Source organism: Bombus terrestris, chromosome 7 (assembly GCF_910591885.1).
Source record: "Bombus terrestris chromosome 7, iyBomTerr1.2, whole genome shotgun sequence".
NCBI lineage: Eukaryota > Metazoa > Arthropoda > Insecta > Hymenoptera > Apidae > Bombus > Bombus terrestris.
In genome coordinates, this window is record NC_063275.1 from 127,965 (window position 1) to 150,181 (window position 22,217).

The following is a 22,217-nucleotide window of genomic DNA, read 5'->3' on the forward strand; positions in this document are numbered from 1 at the left end:
ATTCGTCACATTCAGCTTTTTCTTTGTACTTTTTTGTTTGATCTCTTCTTTTTTATTTTAAAGTTAATTAAGTCTAAGATTTAGATTTCATTTCGAAAGTCAATTTCTGTATCATTGGATAACAAACCTTTGGTTTTTTAAAAATAAATTGTAAATTCTCTGTTCGTGTCAATGTAACTTACGTTCAAAATATTCTATTTTTAAAGTAAATTTATGTCTAAACAATAATTTACTTTTAAAATCACTTTACATTATGTGTATTATAATAGTATAAAATCACATTAACGTGTCAAACAATTCCTCAGCAGCTTGTAGCAATGTAGTGCAGAGAAATTATTAACAAAAGTTTATTCATATTATATTAATGATATATAATAACTTCAATACTTTAGGAAATATTTTGCTTGTTGAAAATTATTTTCGAAATATTCGTTATCGTTTATTAAATATAGTACATTTCAATTAGTAACTTTGTCTTCTGCTTCAACGCCATAAATAAATAAAAAACGTGCTACGAAACGTTAGAGGGACTACTAAAAATTATTTCAAAAAAAAAAAAAAAAAAATTAATTTGCATTACGACTAATGCGATGGTCAGTTTATTCGACGATTAAATCTCACAAAGCGTTAATTAAAAGCTGGACAATGAAACTCATCGGAAGTGTGATTTTGGACGCGGCAAGGGAAGGAGCAACACAGTTGGCGCCTGTGTCCAGGGAAAAAAAAGATGCAAACGAAAATATGAAAGTGAAAAGAGCGAAGAAAGTGACTCGGGTGCTCTGGCCAGTGGTTCCCCGCGCCTACCTTTCAACAGCGTTGACCCAAAATACCTCTGATCGCCATCGAAGAGTACATGCTTCCACGTATTTTCGTCGCGTCGATTTAATCGAAAGTCTCTCATGTAGCTAAACTGTCGGTGTTGACCAGAATAGCAATCGGCTCGAGAATTTGTACAACGTAACATGTTCGATCGAACGAGTTAAAATAATGCACTCATCAAACGAGATGATCGATACTTGTCAGAATGAGGAATTTGCTTACCTGAGTGCACTAGATTAAGTTAAGTCCTAACTTAATCTATAACATGTCCTTCCCTTTAAATTTTCATATATTAACATTTGTCATTGTTTTAACTTTGCCTATATTTTCTTTTCGTATATATTAAATTTTGATATATTAAAGCCTATAATTGTTAAAAAGTTGATCCAAAAGGATTATTAGCAGATTATAATTTATGAAAAAATTACCTAAGAAGAATGTGTTAACCTCTGAATGAAAGAAAAGATGGTAACTGTTGAAAACGATTAGGATTATCGTTTGTTACTAAATATACACTACGTATACATGTATAGCTCGATATAAAAAGAAATATGACAGTAATCTTAAAATTGTTGATAAGTTTCCAGCTCCTAGAAAAAAATCATCATGCATCACATTATACATTGTTCGAATCATATACATACATAATCTTTTCTAACGAAATTCTTGCCTATATTTTACTCTTTTGACGTTACGGCTTGTTTTAGCGAAAAAAAAAGATCTTACGTAAAAATTATTTTTAGTAACTATTGGCAAAACGAAAGCTACCTCTGACTTTGATCATTTTTTTTATCTCGACCGTATATCGGATAATATTTAATGGAATATAAACTTTAGAAGTATTATTATAGAACGTAAATTTTATTCTATCGAATATGTTGTTATTAAAAAAAAAAAAAAAAAAAATAAGAAAGAGAATAAAAATGATATTTGTACAGGGTGAGTAAATATACACAAAAAGAGGCCCATCTACGATTTTGATAACTCTTTAATATGTTGTCAAGATTAAAAATTTTCTTAATTTTTTGATAACATATTCCATAGAATAAAATTTATGTTCCATTCAATATGATTCTTAAAACTTGTATTCTGCGCAATGGTATTCTTAAAACTAGTACATACATATTTCAGACAATAAAATCATGGGCTGCTTCAATTGCTAGTAACACCCTGTATATGCATCGTAGTTAGATGCATTTATAGGTAAACCAAGTTTCGTCTCACACATTTACGAGAATATTTAAATGTCGTTGTTTCCCATGCTTGTCTCTACACACGCATATGAATCAACCTAATTAGGGGCAAGGACAGGTCTTATTGAAATATTTTTCGAACTCTGTTCACCCGTTTCCCATCGTTAGACGAATATTCGTAGCAATCGGCAGATTGATTAAACGCGTCGATTCAACATCATCATCGTGTCACCATAAATCCTTTCGGTACAAGCGTATCGATAGACATATCGAACCGTAAAAAGACGATTGTAACCGCGTAAGACACGTGTGCCTCATTGTCAGCCTACTTTAAAGTCGAGATTCATCGAGTACGGATAGCCATGCGTAACCATGACACAGAATTTCGACACGCGTTGCACATTTCGAGGATTGTTGGGTCCTCCTTTCCTCCTGCGTCACATCGTCATTAAGGCGAATCTGAGTCATTCTATGCAACCAGAAATTCAGAGAATTTTTTGCGAGCTTCGATGGAATTGACGATTTTGGGTTAGGAAAGTAATGTCGATTTTAATGATCATGCAAGTGAGTCAACTATATTTTATTTAGATCGCAATTATTATTAATAAAATATATATTCTTGCGTATTACGTGCTACTTTTGCAGCTTATTGTTTTCTATGATTGTACCATCTTGTATCATTAGCTTCCTTGTATCATTTTCATAAAAAAAAAAAGCTGATTCTATACGATGTTCGATTTCAACTAATTTTTTTATATTTCATCCATTTAAATAATTCTGTATTGGCCGAAAATAACGATAGTCTGATAGTGCCATGTTTAGAGAATAGAGGGGATGAGAAAGAAATTCAAGTATGTACTCTTTTTAGATTCATATAATTGAAAGAAAAACAGACTTTTTCGCGTTTCATGCCTAACTATCAAAATTGATCGATGTACGTTGATTTTCAAGTTTAGATGAAGATCGAGTACTTTATGAATACAAAAAATCATGCTTACAAAATAATTTTATTTTAAACTGTCGTGCATGATCCATCTAAGACCGGTTTTCTTGGTACGGTCAAAAACCGACATTACTTTCCCACCAATCTAATAATACATGGCATGAAGACGATTCGAGAATTCTTCAGAAGCGAAAGGATTCACAAGTATCGTGAATTTTTGAGTCGGGAATTTTTTATTAAAATATTTACGTCATATGAGAGTATGATTTAGAACACGCAATGTATACATGAAATTGTGAAGTTAGCAAATTACATAATTAAATACAACAGTATAGAGAATTATTAGAAAAAAAGATAAATTTTCCTACGTGGAGAAATAAATGGCACATTTTTTAACGGAATAATAAATTCGCTCGTTTCTTGATCATTAGTTACATTCATTAATCCGAAGAAATATTGTAAGAATTGTTACTTATGCTGGTACATCCGAAATGGACAAATATTCGAAAAGGAACGTCAAAGAATCTCAAACAATTTGTATAATTCGGTTTTCTTGCGTTTAAACAACATGAAAATTAGAAACAAATGACATGTAATACTATATATTATACGTATATCTGGATATTACACGAGTGAATTCAGAAGATGTGAGATGTAAGATGGAGAGACGTAGAACTTTCTATTTCCAGACCTGCATATTTTTAAAGAAATTCCGATAAATAAAAGAAAGGATTATCTTTGAACGTAATAGATAGAAACATTGTTTCAAGTCACATCGTTTCAGTCAAGATGATATTGATGGACTATGATGATATGAAAAGGTATTTATAGATTCATATAAATATTTTAAATTTTAAACATTTTTTAAAAAATACCGAAAAAGATCTTCAATTTGGAATGTAATGTATCGAAACGTTTAAGCAATAATATCTTAACTTCAGTGCTATTATCGAAGATTAACTCATCCAAAAAGAATAACATTAATACGAGATAACAGTATTTTCAATCATTTGATATACATCAGTTCGTACACGTGTAATCAATTTGTCGAATTACATATACATTAACGTGTTTTTAGAATTATTCAAGAAAATTAACATAATCCTATTCAACATTGAACAATCAACATCACAGCTCAAAGTCTGGTACCTCATAAAATAATGTAAAGTAACTTTCTACTTTGAATGAATATTATCATTCTGCTTCTTAAAATAGTATACCTGATCTCACTTGTTATTAAAGATAGCGAAATTTACTACAACTTTCTAGACCAATGTTTATGTTCGACAAATCAAATAAATCTTATTAGAGATTGAAAGCTTTTTGTCGGCATCATATAAGATTACTATGCCTACATAATTGAAGCAAATTCCGTCTTTATTTATGAAAATAATTTCCAATTTTGCACTGTTGAGTATAACGTAAAATATAACAATATATATGTATACAAAATAAATTCAATATAATATAGTTGATTTAATTAAATTTTATCTGAAATTGACACTATTCAACACTATTCTTATACCTTTTTGAAAATAAAATATTACATTTAGCTGAATTAAAGAAACTATCGTTCGTTTAAATTTGCTAATTAGAAAAGAAGAAGAAAATCAAAACTTTTGTCGAGTATCTAATAAGAAAAATAACAAAGCAAATGAGAAAATAAATAATACGATACGGTATGTACAATAACTTGCGATAACTGACGTAAAAAGTATTTGAATTTTTCTAATACGAACATTTTAATCAAGTAATTCTCTTCCTATTATTATTCACATTATCGTAATATGAAAACTTAACGTTCTACGTATACATACATGCACACATGTGCCTATATATATCTTCTAAAAATATATTTTCTACCTTCAAGCATCAACATTTAAAAAAATCAAACTTGCTACTTTTATATATAATTTATTACACCATTTATCATACGACGTTTAACACCGAAACGCAATTATCTCGTACTATTTTTAGATTACAACTACGTACGCCAAATGATTCTCCATTATTCATTGTCGAAAATACTAAAGGCGAAATTACCATCATTTGACACAATTTGTCGCGTTAAAGAGTATAAATTCTTGTACCCGGAGCAACCGTAACTCATCAATTTTCCGTGTAATATGACCAAGAATAATAAACTGTATTGGGTAACGTTTAATTTAACGCAGATATTGCTGATCACAGTCTGCGCTGGCCAACCATTTAATCTGATTTACGTCGCACACCCCCGTGAAGTAAGAGTGGAAACCGCGGCCATAACAAACTCCGTAGAGAGGAAATTATCTTTCGTTTGTGTGATAATATGCTACAGTGCAATGTAGAAAACACGTCTACCATCTTGTCGCAAGGCTTGTTTCGACAACTCATAATTGATGCGCTTGTTATTTAAAAAATATTATGCCTCGACATTTGCGAAAGATGTCAGAGACGCTCATTTCCTTATTTTATTTACCATATAAAAGACCTATTATAAATTGTTAATAAAATTCATATAGCGTGAAATATACCAGCAGATTTATTGTAACGTCCCTTACAACTCCGTTCTTATTTAGAAAGCTATTTAAAAAATAAATATTTAAGATTTTAACAGTTTGACAAATTCCACAATTGATTGATAAATAATTTTGTATAAATAAGTTTTAGGGAATAAAGTAATAAATATTGTTATATATATATATATATATATATATATATATATATATATATATATATATATATATATATATTATAATTATTATAACCAGACTGCGGATGTTTAAACAAATTCGTATCTTTATGAATATAACTAGAGAAACAGCCCACCATAACGAACAAAATACTTTAAAATAGTAACTAAATGTTATGATTAACACTATACTTTACATGTATAGTCTTATATATTGGCATATTGCGCACATTCAGCAATTTTTGCTGCTTAAATTTCCTTTTAATCGCCTTTTCTACGATACGCAGGAATTACGTTGGATCTATTCTTCTCCTGGACTATTTATTATTATTATTATTATTATTATTATTATTATTATTATTATTATTATATTACCATATTATTGCTGTATATAACATACGTATTTTATTTATATTAATATTACACGTATATTTCATAAATATGAAATTATAAAATATATAATTCAGAATATAATAATATAAAATTCGGAAACAAGATGAATCAGTGTAAAACTAGGAATTTGATATAAATACGTCTTTACAGCGTAATTAAGTGGAAATTGTGAATATGTACATTTCTGTTCATAAATAAATACCAAGGCGCTTATGAAAAACAAAGTACTGGTGAAAAATTGAAAACAATCGTTGGAAGTTTATCTTTACCCAGATATATATGTAGTAACTTAAATGGGTCTTTAGGGGAAGGACAAGTAATGATGTTTTGGTTTAACAAATAATATTCAAAACAACGAACTGATTACAATATTGTCGCACGTCTTATTATCATACTCGGCTCTCGACTTCCCGATTCACACTCTCCGGCTTCTGCGCTCTCGCTTCTCAACTCACTAACACTGTCTTTAGCATCCCTTTATCTTTTCCCGCCCCATCACGCACGTGTTCCGCAAACGCCCGTGGCCAGGGTCACGCAGGCCTTTTCCACGAAACTATTCACTTGAAAGGACCGACGACACATTGATGGACCCGACGATGCGACATTGTTTATGGTTCGGCCGATATCTTAGGCCTTTTGCCCACGATACTATTTACATATACATATATTTGGTACCTTATTCAAAAAATCGACCAAACATAAAATTTGCGTCTTACCGTCAAACTTAAATGTAACTACTGTCTGTTATCAGGTATCGCTAGTCCGCGACAGTCAGTCGGAAACCACGTGCTCCCAACTCCTACAAAAGCAGTATCAATGCTGATTAACCATCTGCGCCTCACCTCAGAGGCTCACGAGGGTTTAACGAGTTTGTCTGGCGTATGGTCAGAACTAATACTCCAAGACATCGCATCTACAGTACACCCATCTAACAAGCAAACTATCTGTTGCTCTGGGACGGCGAGACACCCGGAATGTTACGAAATCCGCGACGAACAAGGCAAATGCATAGAATATTGGCGCTCTGTACCGAGTCTGACCGTGCACAAATGTAACTTCGAAACCAGAGAACAGATGAATGGAGCATCGGCGTACTTAGATGGTTCCCACATTTATGGACCAACAGACGAACAATTACATCGGCTTAGAACGTACAGCGAAGGGAAAGTGGACGTTTCTAACTGCGAAATGTGTAATAATACGGAAGATAAGGCTTTAGGAATGATATACGCTGCTCTTTTGAACGAACATAATCGAATAGCAAATGAATTGGCCAAGGCTAATGAGCATTGGGACGACACGAAATTATTCTTGGAAGCTCGTCGAGTGGTCGTCGCACAGATTCAACACGTTACTTTGAACGAATACATGCCGAGCATTCTCGGAGAAGGCGCTCGAACGGATCCAGAATTGATGCCTGTTGCGAGCGGATTCTACAATGGGTACTCGTCTTCGAACGTGGGAGGCACGTACGACGCGGTCGCGCTGGCGGCTCTCCGTGCTCTGACATCGCTACGTAAACACGCTATGGACGACTCCACGTGCTTGGAAGACCACGTGATCGCGTCAGCCAATCGCGTGAGTCTGGATTTGAGTCAGTCCGCTTTCGAATCACGCGTTGATGTAAACGCACGTTTCGTACACGTGGGTCGCGATCATGGCATTCCTGGATATGTCAAGTTTGTCGAGGATTGTTCTGGACACAATGTCACGGTAGGTTTATACCAATTTAATTATACCTGAGATTTATTTATAGATTAAAATTTTTGACCTCATAATAACTTTATAAAATGTAAGTTTCGTGCACTGCATAATATGTCTGACAGTGACTGACCGTTTCTTATATTTTATTGTATTTTATTCGTGTTGTTCCATCAGAATTAAATTATCGTGGTTAAAATGCAAATAATAAACTACATACATCATACCGCGAATAGGTATTATCTAAAACTATTAACTTATACGTATACATAGAGTTAGCGTTTTCTTTATATTTAATACGTCCTTAATAATCTATCTTTACAATTTTTAATTTTTCTGTAGCCTTAAAAAAGATTCTAAACGATGAGAGCATAAAATTGGCAGGCTGGTCTAAGAATAGATTTTAGAACGTATTAAAATATAAATTTAGACTCATTTGTAATTATTCGTGTATAGATTTTTCGTTTCGTTTTGAAATATATATGTTAAGAAGATTTGCTTTAACAGAGATTACAATCACTGGATCCTACGTATTCTAGATTCCAAAAGTTGAACTAGAGACTTATTGTCCATTACTAATCTGAATTTTACTTCTGTCTTTTATTTAAATTATTGTCAATCTGATATTGCTTATATTTTTATGAAAATTTAGTTTAATAATGAAATTATAATTTATAAGATATGATGCTTATATCTATATCTTTTTTCAGCATAAAATTCTTAATTACTTCGTACTTTATATAATATGTGTTGTATGAAAATTTAATCCTTTTTGTAAGTTACATTGAGCTTTTTTCTCGTTGCGAGAATTACTTATAGAAAATGATAAACTTATCTGAAAAGACAATTATATTTAGATTTAATTAACAATTTCATATTTTAAATATCTTATTTTAAACTTCAAAATAGGACAAAAGATACTATGAAAATGTGCTCTTTCTTTCTTTTTTTGCAGCTCCAAAATTTCATGGATTTGGAACATTTTATGCACCCCACGCACGTGAGGCTATTGGAATCCATGTATTCACAGGTAGAAGACATCGATCTTCTTCTTGGTGGAATTTTAGAAATTCCCAGAAGGGGTGCAACAGTCGGTCCAACGTTCGAATGCCTTTTAAAGAGACAATTTATCAAAACTAGGAACTCTGATCGATTCTGGTATGAGAACGACATCCCGCCTTCTGGATTGACTGCAGCTCAATTGGCCGAAATTAGAAAAGTTTCTTTAGCTGGTATTCTCTGCGGTAACACGAAAATCGAGAGGATTCAACCAAAAGCATTTATCCAGCAAGATCCATATTTAAATGCTAGAATTAATTGCGATCAACACAGTGTACTTGATATAGCTCCATGGAGAGAAGAGCCTCTTCCAGAGCCCATCAAAGAAGTGGTAACTGGCAGCAGATCTGTGATTCCAGAATTTATTCCAGAACTCAGTCCTAGTTTGATAGCCGCAGCTGTGAAGAAAGCTGAGGCAGATCTAATCCGAAGAAAACAACTGGAATACAATTCCTGGTTACAACAGAGAATAGCAGATCCTAAATCTCCAGCTGGGACGGCTGCCAGTTTCTCGAAAGCCAACAGAGATGCTCTTTTATTAGCCAACTCTTCGATTATGTACGAGTTAGCTACTAATGAAATTCTAAATAGTATTCATGGCTTGAGACGTAGGAAACGACAGATCTTCGATACCACAGACAACATACTTGGTTTCCCTACTAATGACTTCTCTGATTTACTACAGAATGTTGATATCTCTGGATTTTTATCTCAAAAGAAGCCTACTAATCACGACGAGATCGAATGCCCTGTAGATGACAGTCCTTGCGACCCAACTAGTCCATATAGAACATTATCAGGTCACTGCAATAACTTACGTAATCCTAATCTTGGTAAATCGTTGACAACATTCGCAAGATTACTTCCTCCAGTCTACGAAGATGGAGTGTCAAAGCCTAGAAGCACATCTGTTACTGGAGTACCGTTACCAAATCCCAGAGTTATCTCTACAGTGATCCACCCTGATATATCCAATCTTCATAATCGATACACATTAATGGTCATGCAGTATGCCCAATTTTTGGACCACGATCTCACAATGACGCCGATTCACAAGGGTTTCGCCGAGTCTATACCAAGCTGTCGTTCGTGTGATTCTCCTCGTACAGTTCATCCTGAATGCAATCCCTTCCCAGTGCCTCCTGGTGATCATTATTATCCCACCGTGAACGTAACTTCCGGCGCGCGAATGTGTTTCCCGTTTATGAGGTCTCTGCCAGGTCAGCAGCACCTGGGACCTCGAGAACAGATCAATCAGAACACCGGTTTCTTAGATGCATCCGTGATCTACGGTGAAAATACTTGCATTTGTAATGTTTTGAGAGGTTTTAACGGCCGCATGAACATCACTCAGAGCCCACATAGAGGAAATAAGGACCTTTTGCCACAATCTCCCACGCACCCAGAGTGCAAAGCTAAATCGGGCTACTGTTTCATTGGTGGTGATGGTAGGGCATCTGAACAACCCGGATTGACTGTTATGCATACGATGTGGATACGAGAGCATAACAGAATCGTGGAAGGGCTAAGACAGGTGAATCCTCATTGGGATGGTGAAAAACTGTTCCAACATTCTCGTCGTATAATCAGCGCCATGCTGCAACATATTACGTATAACGAGTTTCTTCCGCGAATTCTCGGTTGGAATGCAGTCACCCTATATGGATTAAAGCTTCTACCTCAAGGCTATTACAAAGAATATTCACCTACGTGCAATCCTAGCGTGCTTAATGAATTCGCTTCTGCTGCTTATAGAATTGGTCACTCGCTCTTGAGGCCTCATTTACCTAGGATGGATCGTAATTATCAAAATGTAGAACCTTCTATTTTATTGAGAGATGGGTTCTTTGATCCAGATATGCTGTATCAAAACGGTATGATGGATGAAATGACACGCGGTTTGGTGGCCACTCCTATGGAGACCTTGGATCAATTTATAACCGGGGAAGTAACCAATCATTTATTTGAAATTCGTGGAATTCCGTATTCTGGAATCGATCTTGTTGCGCTTAATATTCAGCGTGCCAGGGATCATGGTATACCGTCGTACAATAACTATAGAGCTCTGTGTAATCTGAAGAGAGCTACCACTTTCGAAGATTTGTCGAGGGAAATGGCACCAGAGGTTATAGCTCGGATGAAGCGAATCTACACATCAGTAGATGACATCGATTTGTTCCCTGGCGGAATGAGCGAAAGACCTCTTCAAGGTGGACTCGTAGGACCCACGTTCGCCTGTATAATCGCGATACAGTTTAGGCAGTCGAGAAAGTGCGATCGATTTTGGTACGAAACTGACGACCCCAACATCCGATTCACTGAGCATCAACTCGCAGCAATTCGGAAAACTACGTTGTCTAAAGTTTTGTGTGAAAATATGGACGAGCATAACGAGATGCAACGAGCGGCATTTGATTTGCCAAGCAATTTCCTAAATCCACGAGTTCCTTGCGGTTCTATGCCACATATAGACTTGTCAGCTTGGAGAGAAACGAGGCACGGTTGTCAAATCGGAGGAAGAAACGTAGCTCTTGGAGAGTCTGGCTTCCCTACACCTTGTACTAGTTGCGTTTGCACAGCTGAAGGTGTACGTACCCTTTACTTTTTATTTTAATTTATTTGGAAAAATAACGTATCGTTAATTCTTGTACGTTTTATGAAAAGATGAGAATTAAGAAAATTTTATCTATATTATATGTTATTTTAATATTCCTCTTTCTTTTGTTTTCGTTTCAGACTCAATGCGCTTCTTTGAGGATTACCGACTGCAATCAGCTTCTACGTGAAGCTTCTCGAGAGGCGATTTTACGCGACGACGTATGTACGGCACAGTGCGGTTTCGTCCTAGCAGCGACGGAAGCTACCTCGAGACTTCAGCAATTCACTACACCAACCAACTTTCCCGGTTTCGTGCCACACAGAAACAGCCTAAGAAGCGCACCAACGCCGGTTTCGTTCAACGGTTTCAAGTTACCCGATCTCTCGCAATTCATCGGTTGAGCAAGAAAATGGTCTTCAAAAAGACTTCTCGTATAACTGGTCGCTTATTAACTATCACACGCAAGAGACACACTGTCTTCCTTCAAGAGACTGTACAACGACAGTGACGTTGGTTTTGTAACGAGCTGCGCTCAACGTTAATAATCGAACAATTTTCTCTGTACAGAAACGCGAATCAAGAATTACGCATGCCAGCTCGTACATTTCGATAAAAATCATCCGTGAAGAGAGTGCAGAAATAATATATTAAGATTCGCATATGTATTATATATACGACTGGAAACGTTTTGAACGAAACACTGTTTCATTTTGTAAGAAATATCTCTCGTTTTTTTTTTTTTTTTTTTTTTTTACTTGTTATGTTTAGTAATATTATTTTGTAGATTATAAGAAGTATTTAATTTGCGCGAAAAATCGTATACTCGAGTAACAAAAGTGTAAAGAGGTCAGTACGCGACGTGCCCTGTATAATAAAGCTGTCATTGGCAGTTGGAGGAAAAATTGTACAGTGATCTCGTAGTACATAATTGCAGTGTGAAGATAAAGAGGACTTTAATAAATTGTCACGGCACTTAATAAAATAGTGACATTCGTTAGATAAAAGGAATACACAAGTGAATATCTTAATGGGCGGATGAGTGATATGTGTATCAAAGGAGTTGCGCTTGTGTTTGACATAGCGAAATTGTTTTTATACTTGTATAGTAATTATAATGCGAAAATAACAAATGCGAACACAAAATTTAATTCTGAATGTCTTTCTTTTTATCATTACACCTCTATCTAATTTTGTAGTATAATAGTGACATGTATAACGTTAATAAATGTTAATGTTTCTTTTTCTTTTTCTTCTTTATAATAAATAGTGAACGGCGTCCCACACTTCCATGACTTATTAGACTACAATGAAGGTTGGTCCGCTTTTTAGTCTTTTCGAGAATACCATGATTAATAGGCTGATTTGAGACGTTGATTATACAGATTTGATATTTACAAAACATATGGTAGATATCAGCCAATTAAATACAATTCCAGCACGAGTCATTATGAAAATTCGTTCTGTGTCGTTTCATTTACACTCATCTATAAATGATGTGTTTGTTCCGTTTTTTTCTTTTTCTTCATTTAAAGTACTTTACACTATCTGTGAATCGTTAGATTTTTAACTGGCAGGAACTTCTTGTTTATTATTCACCACAGCAGTATTCTCTTGTATTGCAGGCGTTTGTTCTATACATCGCCAAAGACCATATGTTTTGCCAACAGTTGTTTGCCATAATCTCAAGGTACCGTCTTCTGAACCGCTAGCATATAATTCACCATCTGGCGAGAAACGTACACAATGTACAGGACCAAAGTGGCCTTTGAATGATTCTGAAAATAATTTTAAATATTTGCAGATATATTAATATTAAAGAAATATGTATGAGCTATTTGCTCATTTTGTAAACTTATGTATTACAATATTAACTTACCAATTTCTGTACCCGTAGCATAATCAAACTTGTACATTTTTAAGTCTTCTCCTCCACATACAAAAATACTACAATCTGGATGCAAACTAGCACTATTCATTTGAGTCGGCGCAGTGTACTCGCGTAACTTGGTTAATCTGCACAAATAATTACAATTTTCCTCAAGTGCTATCAATAAGTAACGAAGAAACATGAATAAAAGATATACAATCTATTAAAATGTAAAATATACACTGGAAAGTACTTCCTAGTGGGCCAAGGTTAACTTGAAGGTTCTGTAGAAAATCCATGTTCAGGATATTAATGTGTCTGTACCAACAGGTGTACAAGCAGGTACATTACACATTAACCTTGAACTTGTTTCGCTGACTTCATTTATTTTATATTTTAAGATATGCTGTATGGGTTATGGTAAAACAGAAAGAAATGTACATACTCTCTGCTATTCCAAAAGGTGACTATGTTGGAGTGAGTTGTGGTAATAATGTTCCCATCTCTTGACACTTCCATAGAATTTGGAATTGCTGGAAAATCTAACCTTCTTACTTCTTGACCACTCTTTCTGTCCCAAACTCTCAATGTTTTGTCATCGCCACAGGTAATTAATGCAGTATCATTATTGAAAAACGTAACATGTCTGATACCATTTTTATGACCTGAGAACACCTGTTAATGTTACTGATTAAATAAAGCAGTACTAAATATTATATCTTTGCAAAATATAATTATAGATGCATGATAATATATACCTGTGGTGTTGCATCTGGTTTGTTAAGATCATAAATTCGCACAAGTTTTTCATTAGAACCTGTGCACAAATAATTAGAATCGATGCTGAAGTTGACAGACTTCACAATATGTTTGTGTTGAAATGAATGAATTTCTTCTCCTTTAATTGCATCCCAGACTTTAGCGTTAAAATCCGCAGCTCCTGAAGCAGCTCTTGTAGCCCGAGGGTTTAATGCAACACCCCATACCGCTCCTTTATGTCCTTCAAATGTTCCAATCCAATCTCCAGTATCTCCTTGTCGTAACATAGGTTTGCCATCTAAAAATACATCAATTTGTTTGTTAGCATAAATTTGCAACTAAGGAAGCACTATAATTTCAAAAATTCATTCGTTGTCTAACAAAATGGAGTAAATAAAGCAGATATTTAATTTAATGTACGTTAATAAAACAGATTAGTCAAAAACTTTCATCCAATTAAGATAACATACATACATGTATATGCACGTAAATACATTAGCGAAATACAGCGAAATTTAAGTAATTCATAAACCCGTTTCGATACTATAGAAAAACTTCATCAGGAAATCCATATCGTCGCAAATGTATAGTATCTAACCTCGAAACTCGTAACTTATAAAACCTTGGTTTTCAAAGAAACTAGGCCAAGGCGATCAAGAACTGAACGTTGTCGATCGCAGAGAAAAAGAAGATTGACCGATACGAATCAACAACGAGTTCCTTCTCGAGGCAGGAGATTAAAAAATTAATTACCTTTACACGCCGAAATCAGATAATATCCAGATTCAGTGATATCGGAGAATGCAAGATGCACCACGGGTCTAGTATGTCCACTACATGTCAGCGGAGTCTGTTTCAAATTCGCCATAGTGTGTAATTACAATCGCAAACGATGGGTCGTCCTCTTTTTTCGATGCACCAACACCTCTTAGGGTGCGAGGAAGAGATTTACTTGCAAATCTACTTCCACACTCCCTGTGAGCTTTCCACGATCTTTGAATCCACTTCCAACGAACCGTCACCATCTACGTACGACGCGACACTGATCGTCGTGAATGTAGCCAGCGCACAAAACTGTAGGCCAAGTTCAGACAGGAAGAACGTTATGGCGGCCTCGAGAACTTTTCAACTTGCTTCAACCAGTTTCGAGGACGAAACGTGAGAGTGTATTCCTGTTCTTCCTTTAATAGACATCCAGAAAATTGTCTTCTGTAGATCAATTAACAAATATGGTAGTCAATCTGTGTGTGCATTATACGAATTTTCTAAGCAGCACATTATCTGTTTATTTATAATTTTTACGTATTTGAACAAAATACTTAAACATATGTACATTATTCTGCTTAAATATTTTCTCAGAAGTTTTTGAAGATGTACTAGATACATATGTATATTTAGAAATCTATTCAAGGGTCAACTATAAGAAATTAAAAGAATCAGAGATATAATTGTAATTTATATACTATATAAAAAGTTTATCATAATTTAACACATAAATTTAATATAGGAGTAAGTACATATTCGGTCAGTATAATGTAATACATTAATAAATTCATATATGTATATATCTTATTATTATAATAGAAAAATTTTAATTTCAATGGCATTTTACGACAACGTCTAAAATAATACTTTTATATTATGAAATATATTTATCAAATTTTCAATATGAAATCATAATTTTTTATATATACAGAAAATTCGAACCATTATTACAATCCCTTTTTTTTTACAAATATAAAAATAGAAAGAGAAATATTAAATTAAATTGAATTTAAACATCTATACATGTATATGTAGCGGATTTTAATTATTATCAAAGAGTAGTTTTATAAAATTTGTTGCCGAATTTTTCGTAATTTTTTTTATTGTATGTATAAAATATGTTTTATAGAGAGTCTGGATCGAACTTTACGTCCTTGATAGCTTCTGTTGCCGCCTCTCTCTGAAATTCGTGGTTTGTTTTCGTAGTATCTATATCTATCTTTGTTTACCACGTGATTTCGTTGACGACCGTGAGTGGCTCCAACCGATCTCTTTCCCTTCGAATAACCTTAAAGGCTGTTCTGGGAAATGTAAACTTATGCATCGTGCAAAGACTGGCAAGCAGTAGAATATGTGAAACAATGCGATAAAAGTAGGTCGAGTTAGAGAAAAGAATGACGAATACGAACTGTGGATAATAGTTTATTGTAAGTACAATTGGAATTTAACCCATTACCGCAACATATTACTTCTCTATTACTAACATTCAGCTGATATAAGTATAGTTCAGTGATTCTTTCAGTCTATTAATGAATGTAACTTATAATATTGCATACAAATTTTTCTAGAAACAGAATAAAATTAGTATTAACTTCGAATGTGTTATAAGATACTGAGAGAAATTTGTACGACAAACAGTTAATTTAATATAGTTTTACAAGTAATTAATTTATTTATACAGGTTATGCTGTTTTCAAACGTGCAACAAAAATTGAATCAATCGCAAAACAATAGTTAAAATATATTTTATACTGAAATAAGACACATGTGTATTAACGATATGCTGATGTTATATTTGTCACATAAAAAATATATTATTTATATTTTATAAATATTAGAGTTGGTTAATTTGAATATATATTTTTGAAATTAAATAAAACCGCCCCTAACACAAGCCGAAATAGCTCAGTTGGGAGAGCGTTAGACTGAAGATCTAGATGTCCCCGGTTCGATCCCGGGTTTCGGCAGCTTTTTCTTTTTCTTTCGTCTATTTTTTTGTAAATATTTACGTCTTATGTTAATGTACATCCTATATTTAGCTAAGAGATATATTTTGTATGTCTTTGGATGAATTAAATTGAATGTTCGTTGTTAGAAATATATTCATATACATTTGATTTAGAAGTATTAATATAAATTATATATTTTACTGGAATCTTATTTTTGTTTATAATTCTCCATACTCTTGTATACACGTGTTTTCTAAGATTAACCACCATTTTCATATATTTCTGATGATTAACAAAAATTGTTAATCATTAGTAGAAATGTCAATAAAATGTTTTAAAGAAAAATTATTTAATTTTCGGTCTGATACACGTTTGAATATTAAAAATATCCAAAAAATTATTTTTTTAATAAAAAGTCAAGTGAGTTTTTAAATGGCATCATATAATATATTTTGGACTGCACAAAGTTATAGTTAACGTCAAGACGAATTCAACGTCCTACAATACTATGACTTTTAGATGACTTTCAGATGACCTTAAATTCAGAAATTTAGATCCGATTTACAGATACGATATGGAAAATTATCCTATTTCTATTAAAACATATATTAGATATTAATAAGTTTTTAAACTTATCCAACGATTATAATAATATTGTCTTGTACTACATCATTACACGTTAGGATGAACTAATACTATTGATCGAACTTAAATTTTTGAGTTTAAGATCATCTCAAGGTGATCTCAGAATCATAATCAATCATGACGATCTCAACTTTTTATAAAAAAAAATTATTTTTTTTTTTATTTACAAACATGTAGCTGATCGAAAATTATCTAATTTTTATGCAAAACATTCCTTTCAGAAATTGTCGGAAATGCCGCTATGAGAAATTCTTGAAAAGTGGCGGTTAAACTTACAGGATATACCCTGTTTATATTATTTGAAACACGCGTTTGAGATTGAAATAATACTGCAGTAAGTAATACTAAATGAATATACATATATAAATAATAATAAAATCATTGAAAAAACTAAAAAACATTCTAGCTATTTTAGGTAGTATAACAATTCTTCAGAAGAGTTATATGCATCCATCTATTACAGATTATCTATGCTAATATACATGAAAACTTATAATTTTTTGCAAAATATTTAATATTTGATTAGATATGTAGATAAAAATATAAGCAACAATATTTCAGTAGTAACGGTAACAGGAAAAAAATGAAACTATAAACTTGGTATAGTAGAAACATCGTATCTATAATAAAATTGTTAATCATTAGTAGAAATATCAACAAAAATTTATTATATTTACATTTATTGTTTCTAGCTAATATACTAACAATATAACTTTTATATAACATAACTTTTTATATAATAATTTATTATAATATAACTTTTCGAATATTTATAATTGGATTTTATTCCAGTTGTTAGCGAGTAATATCCATTTTCCATTTCGTTATTTCGTATAATGTTCTTTTTAAAGTATTCATGACAGTGAAAAAGTTTTTCTATGATAGTATTTACGTTAATACGTGGTCATGTTTATGGTTGAAATAATAACGTTCTTTGAAACTGATGGGCTACATATTTGGCTAATGCGTCTGACAGCGACGAATACTCTCATGCGAGTAAACACTAAACGACCCGGTTTTGCGACGAAAAACAATACAGATTGGAATTACCTTGCGTAAATAATACACGAAAAAACTGTATCATGGTTGAACGAGAATTTTCAGATAATATTTTATTGTTTTCGAATCGGTAAAAAAATTGATGGAAAGCTAATTTATCTTTTAAACTTATATTGGTATATACATTTACATATGTGGAACGTATAATAACATTGTGGCATTTTTTCAAAATATGTTTATGATTTTTGAAGCTACTTTTTATTAAATTCTAACGTAATGGTAGAATAATGAAGTTAATATTGATAATTGTTTTCATTCCTTTTTTCCTTTATTATTTTGATACTCTTTCTTGTATAGAATTTTGATATTAAATAACTTCTCATATCTTTGTTGAAATATTATACATATAAAATTTTGTATTAATATGTGTATTTTGTATTATAATTGTTTTAGTATTGACTGTATTAAAAATATATATATGACAATTACAATGTTTTGAAATAAATTGGTATATGTATCATCCTTTTTTAACAAAAGAAGGATAACGATGTCGACATGTGTTGAAACATCGTGTCAAAAGTTACGTGTCCATATAAAAGATTTAATTTTCCAACGAAAAATAGTTGTAGCGCGTAGATCATGGTTTCAGTGTTAGGAACCTTTAATTAAATCCATTACGGAATATAGTTTCTGGAAAATAAATGAAATTTATGTTGCGATATATATAACGAGGAGAGATTGGAAACCTAATCGCATTAAGCGTATACTTTGTTTAAGTATAACGAATGAAGATTGAATAATTAAACATTATATTTAAATTTTATTTTTGACATACATATTTTTTATAAAATAAAATAAACACAAGAAAAATTAATGAGACTAAGAATAATTCCGTCAAGAATAATATTAATATTATTATTAAATTTTATTATTATTAATATAATATATAATATATATAATATAAATATTATTATTATGATTGATATTATTTTAATTTTATTTAATTAGGTAGCAATTGAATTTATTTTATAATTTTCGAAGAAAACAGGTACATTATTACATATTAAATTTAAAAAATTTTTATTATGTACAACGTTAGTTACATTATCTAATATAGTTTTTCATATTACAGATCTTTTTTTTTCTTTTTATTAAATGTAGTTACTCATTTACGAGTCTTTAATTTCTTCTTTCAATTAAATAATTATGGAATTAATTATTAGATTATAATCCACTTTTATAAGAACATATTTTACGTGAAAGAAGGATCGCAATTTCAATTATTGAAGGCTGAAAAATTTCCCAAACAATTTCTCATATTCTTTCATTATAACTTTTAATGCAAAAATTCTCCAAACAATTTTAAAGCATTTAGCTGTTATTTGAATTTGATTAAAAGAGAATGTTTCATTTCAGTCTTTTAAATGGTTTTTTTGTTTTCAATGTTTATTTTTTCAGAAATTTTTCGTAGGTAACTTCTTCCATTTTGAATTTGGGACACATTTTGCATGCACATGAAAGGATTATGAAACCAACGGTTTTTGTACAATCTATATCAATACAATCTTAATTTTGGGTCAGCTTATCAGATTATGTAAAACATATAAAAGCTTATGGTTCATACCACTTTGTTGTTTTTAATATGCATATGTATGATTACTGCATGGAAATATGTCTTCCATTAAGTGAATTATCTTCCTGTACTGAAAAATTAAAATTTTATATTGAAATTAAAACAAAGTTCGTTGTTATACAAATCTATTTCCATTTTTATTAATGTAGAGATTCGATGTTATTATCTATTGTTAACAAACTTTACATTCGAACAGAATCGTCTTATGTATTTATCTCTAATAGCAATGAATTTTATTTATCTGATCTTTAATATATTGGCAAAGCATATTTACCTATATCTGTAGATTTTAATCCATCGTGAACAATTCGAAAATTTAATTAACAATTAATTTTTTTTAAGAAAAGTCAAATTACAGTTATTCAGATTCTTCTCGCTTCTACTTTTTATTCGTGCTTAAAGAATTCCGCTTACCAATGTAAGAACAATTTCTTAAGGTATATCTACTTTACTAAAATATATTTTTATATTATCAAAGTTATTTTTTTCAGTTTATGGAGCATTTATAATAAAAAGTGAGAAAGGATTAAAAATTGACCATCTAAAATTGCAACTTCCTAGTAAGTACAATATAATGTATATTAACTTTTAAGAACTATAATAATTCTTAATTTTTAAATCTAATTGAAATTAATTGAAAACTTATTAAATGTTAGCCAATAAATAATATAATTTCAACATACATATTTCCTCTTCTGTCTTCGTTAGAAACAGAGATAGAAAATTAAGATGAACGAAACCAGTTACATATATCAACAATTATTCATAACAAGCTAACCATTAGGCCAATTTTAGTAGTTAACGCAAGTGATTATGATCAAATTCTGACAATTAAAGTAAACTGGAACTCTAATAAACTTAATTGTGTTATTAATAATCAAATAAAACTAAGTTCATATTATCATAATATTCTCGTAAATTATTTACACAACTTATTATTTACTTGTCGAGAGTTTCGTATAACAAAAACAGTAAACATTTCATATTTCTAGGAGTTAAAACGACTGTCCCATTCCTAGCTTAACGTTTACTGTATTAACAAGCAAACGTCTTTCGAAACGCGTCGCAGCTCATATGGTAAATATGAAAATGCATAATGCCTATAATCATCATAAATGAGAAAATTACGTTTCTCCATAAATGTGTTTTTGAACGTATAAATTCAGATTTGTTCTCACGTGCCTGTTGCTCTGCAGCGCATATGTATGTGCTCACTCGTTAAAGCATATATACATACACAAACACAGCCATATGCGCGCACATACTCACACGTTTGAAGTCAAAGTCGCGTATTACACGGGGACAAACTAGGAAAGGAAAACCACGTTGGATGTCAGATTTGCGCGACGACAGGAGCTTGCGAAGTCTGTTTCCGTGGTATCCATGGATCTCGTGTACGAAAACAGGGAAAGGCACTTTTTAAATCTGAGAAAAAAGTTGCTGAGCGTCGCGTGCGGTTAGCAATGGCCATTCGCGCGATTCGATTGGCCGATGCTCGCACGTGCGCGTTGCTGCTTTTTCGGAAACGGTGCAAGGAGGCTCGATGCACCGTGCTCAGTCGGTTTCAGTCGTCTTCTATGGGAGGATGTTGGCCGGTGGTTTACCCGTGACAAAACGTCAAGCGGGATTTTCTTAACTTTTCCCATCGACTCCTCGTGTCAGAAATATTAATTGTTATGAGACGATAAGAGATCAGTCTTATCTATCGTGTTCAAAAGTTCGACGTTGCGTATAAACGTGATAGTCCTTTGTTGATTGCGATTGTTTACGTGGTAAGAGTCAGTGTACGGACTGAAAAACATAGAGGGCCCCTTTGGAGAACCACGATTGTGCAACGTTCACACGTGCTTTCTCACGTACGATCGTCAATCGATTTAATCATTCGTTTGTGAGCAAGACTAAGGAACGAAGCTAGTGAAAAATGAAAACCGTATCGTTACTCGCTCTTGTTGTCTGTCTGCAATATCACGTTACTGGTTCCTTGGCTGGTGAGTCGTGTTTTTTGTCAGTTTGCTAATTTTTTTATTTTCAGCGGCAATCGTTATTGTTGGAGATAATGTATTTAGTCGCCAACATATGGCAATTGGTGTTGTCGATTGACACCTATAAATCAATGGTCTTTATCTTCGTATTTCCGTTATCCTGTTTTCCTTGTTTGGAACAACGTGTGAGCAACACTTTGGTGTGTGCTTTGATCATCAAATGTTAAGCAGTTTTCACGT

General features: G+C 32.6%; 2 protein-coding genes, 2 long non-coding RNA genes and 1 other non-coding gene across 5 annotated transcripts in view; 4 read left to right on the forward strand and 1 right to left on the reverse strand.

Moving 5' to 3' along the window:
* Positions 1-12,622, forward strand: part of LOC100646933 — a 69,522-nt gene extending 56,900 nt beyond the window's left edge. Inside the window, exons 5-7 of the mRNA XM_003402946.4 lie at positions 6,771-7,732; positions 8,676-11,366; positions 11,516-12,622. Coding sequence (XP_003402994.2) covers positions 6,771-7,732; positions 8,676-11,366; positions 11,516-11,779 — 3,917 coding nt within the window. The 3' untranslated portion in view covers positions 11,780-12,622. The remainder of the gene's footprint in view (positions 1-6,770; positions 7,733-8,675; positions 11,367-11,515) is intronic.
* LOC100646645 (serine-threonine kinase receptor-associated protein) lies at positions 12,502-15,057 on the reverse strand. Its single transcript, XM_003402945.4, has 5 exons — positions 14,758-15,057; positions 14,004-14,302; positions 13,691-13,920; positions 13,255-13,391; positions 12,502-13,153 (listed from the first exon to the last, which is right to left on the reverse strand). Exons 1-5 carry the CDS (start codon positions 14,870-14,872, stop codon positions 12,942-12,944), a joined length of 993 nt encoding a protein of 330 aa, XP_003402993.1. The 5' UTR covers positions 14,873-15,057; the 3' UTR covers positions 12,502-12,941.
* Positions 15,058-15,912: 855 nt separating this feature from the next.
* LOC125385368 lies at positions 15,913-18,103 on the forward strand. Its single transcript, XR_007224523.1, has 3 exons — positions 15,913-16,196; positions 17,585-17,697; positions 17,770-18,103. It is a non-coding gene; the product is annotated as an uncharacterized LOC125385368 (long non-coding RNA).
* On the forward strand, positions 16,664-16,736 carry TRNAF-GAA. The gene has a single exon. It is a non-coding gene; the product is annotated as a tRNA-Phe (tRNA).
* A 3,438-nt stretch (positions 18,104-21,541) lies between the features above and the next one.
* The window catches only part of LOC100642354, a 241,003-nt gene continuing 240,327 nt past the window's right edge, over positions 21,542-22,217 (forward strand). The window contains exon 1 of the long non-coding RNA XR_007224791.1: positions 21,542-21,983. This is a non-coding gene — a long non-coding RNA (uncharacterized LOC100642354). The remainder of the gene's footprint in view (positions 21,984-22,217) is intronic.

Excerpts from the sequence above, each read along its gene's own strand:
- LOC100646645 (XM_003402945.4), bottom strand. The coding sequence starts at position 14,872 with ATGGCGAATTTGAAACAGACTCCGCTGACATGTAGTGGACATACTAGA. Across the intron at positions 14,303-14,757 it reads TCTGATTTCGGCGTGTAAAG|ATGGCAAACCTATGTTACGA; the intron begins GTAATTAATTTT and ends ATGTATTTTTAG. Across the intron at positions 13,921-14,003 it reads AACCAGATGCAACACCACAG|GTGTTCTCAGGTCATAAAAA; the intron begins GTATATATTATC and ends TAACATTAACAG.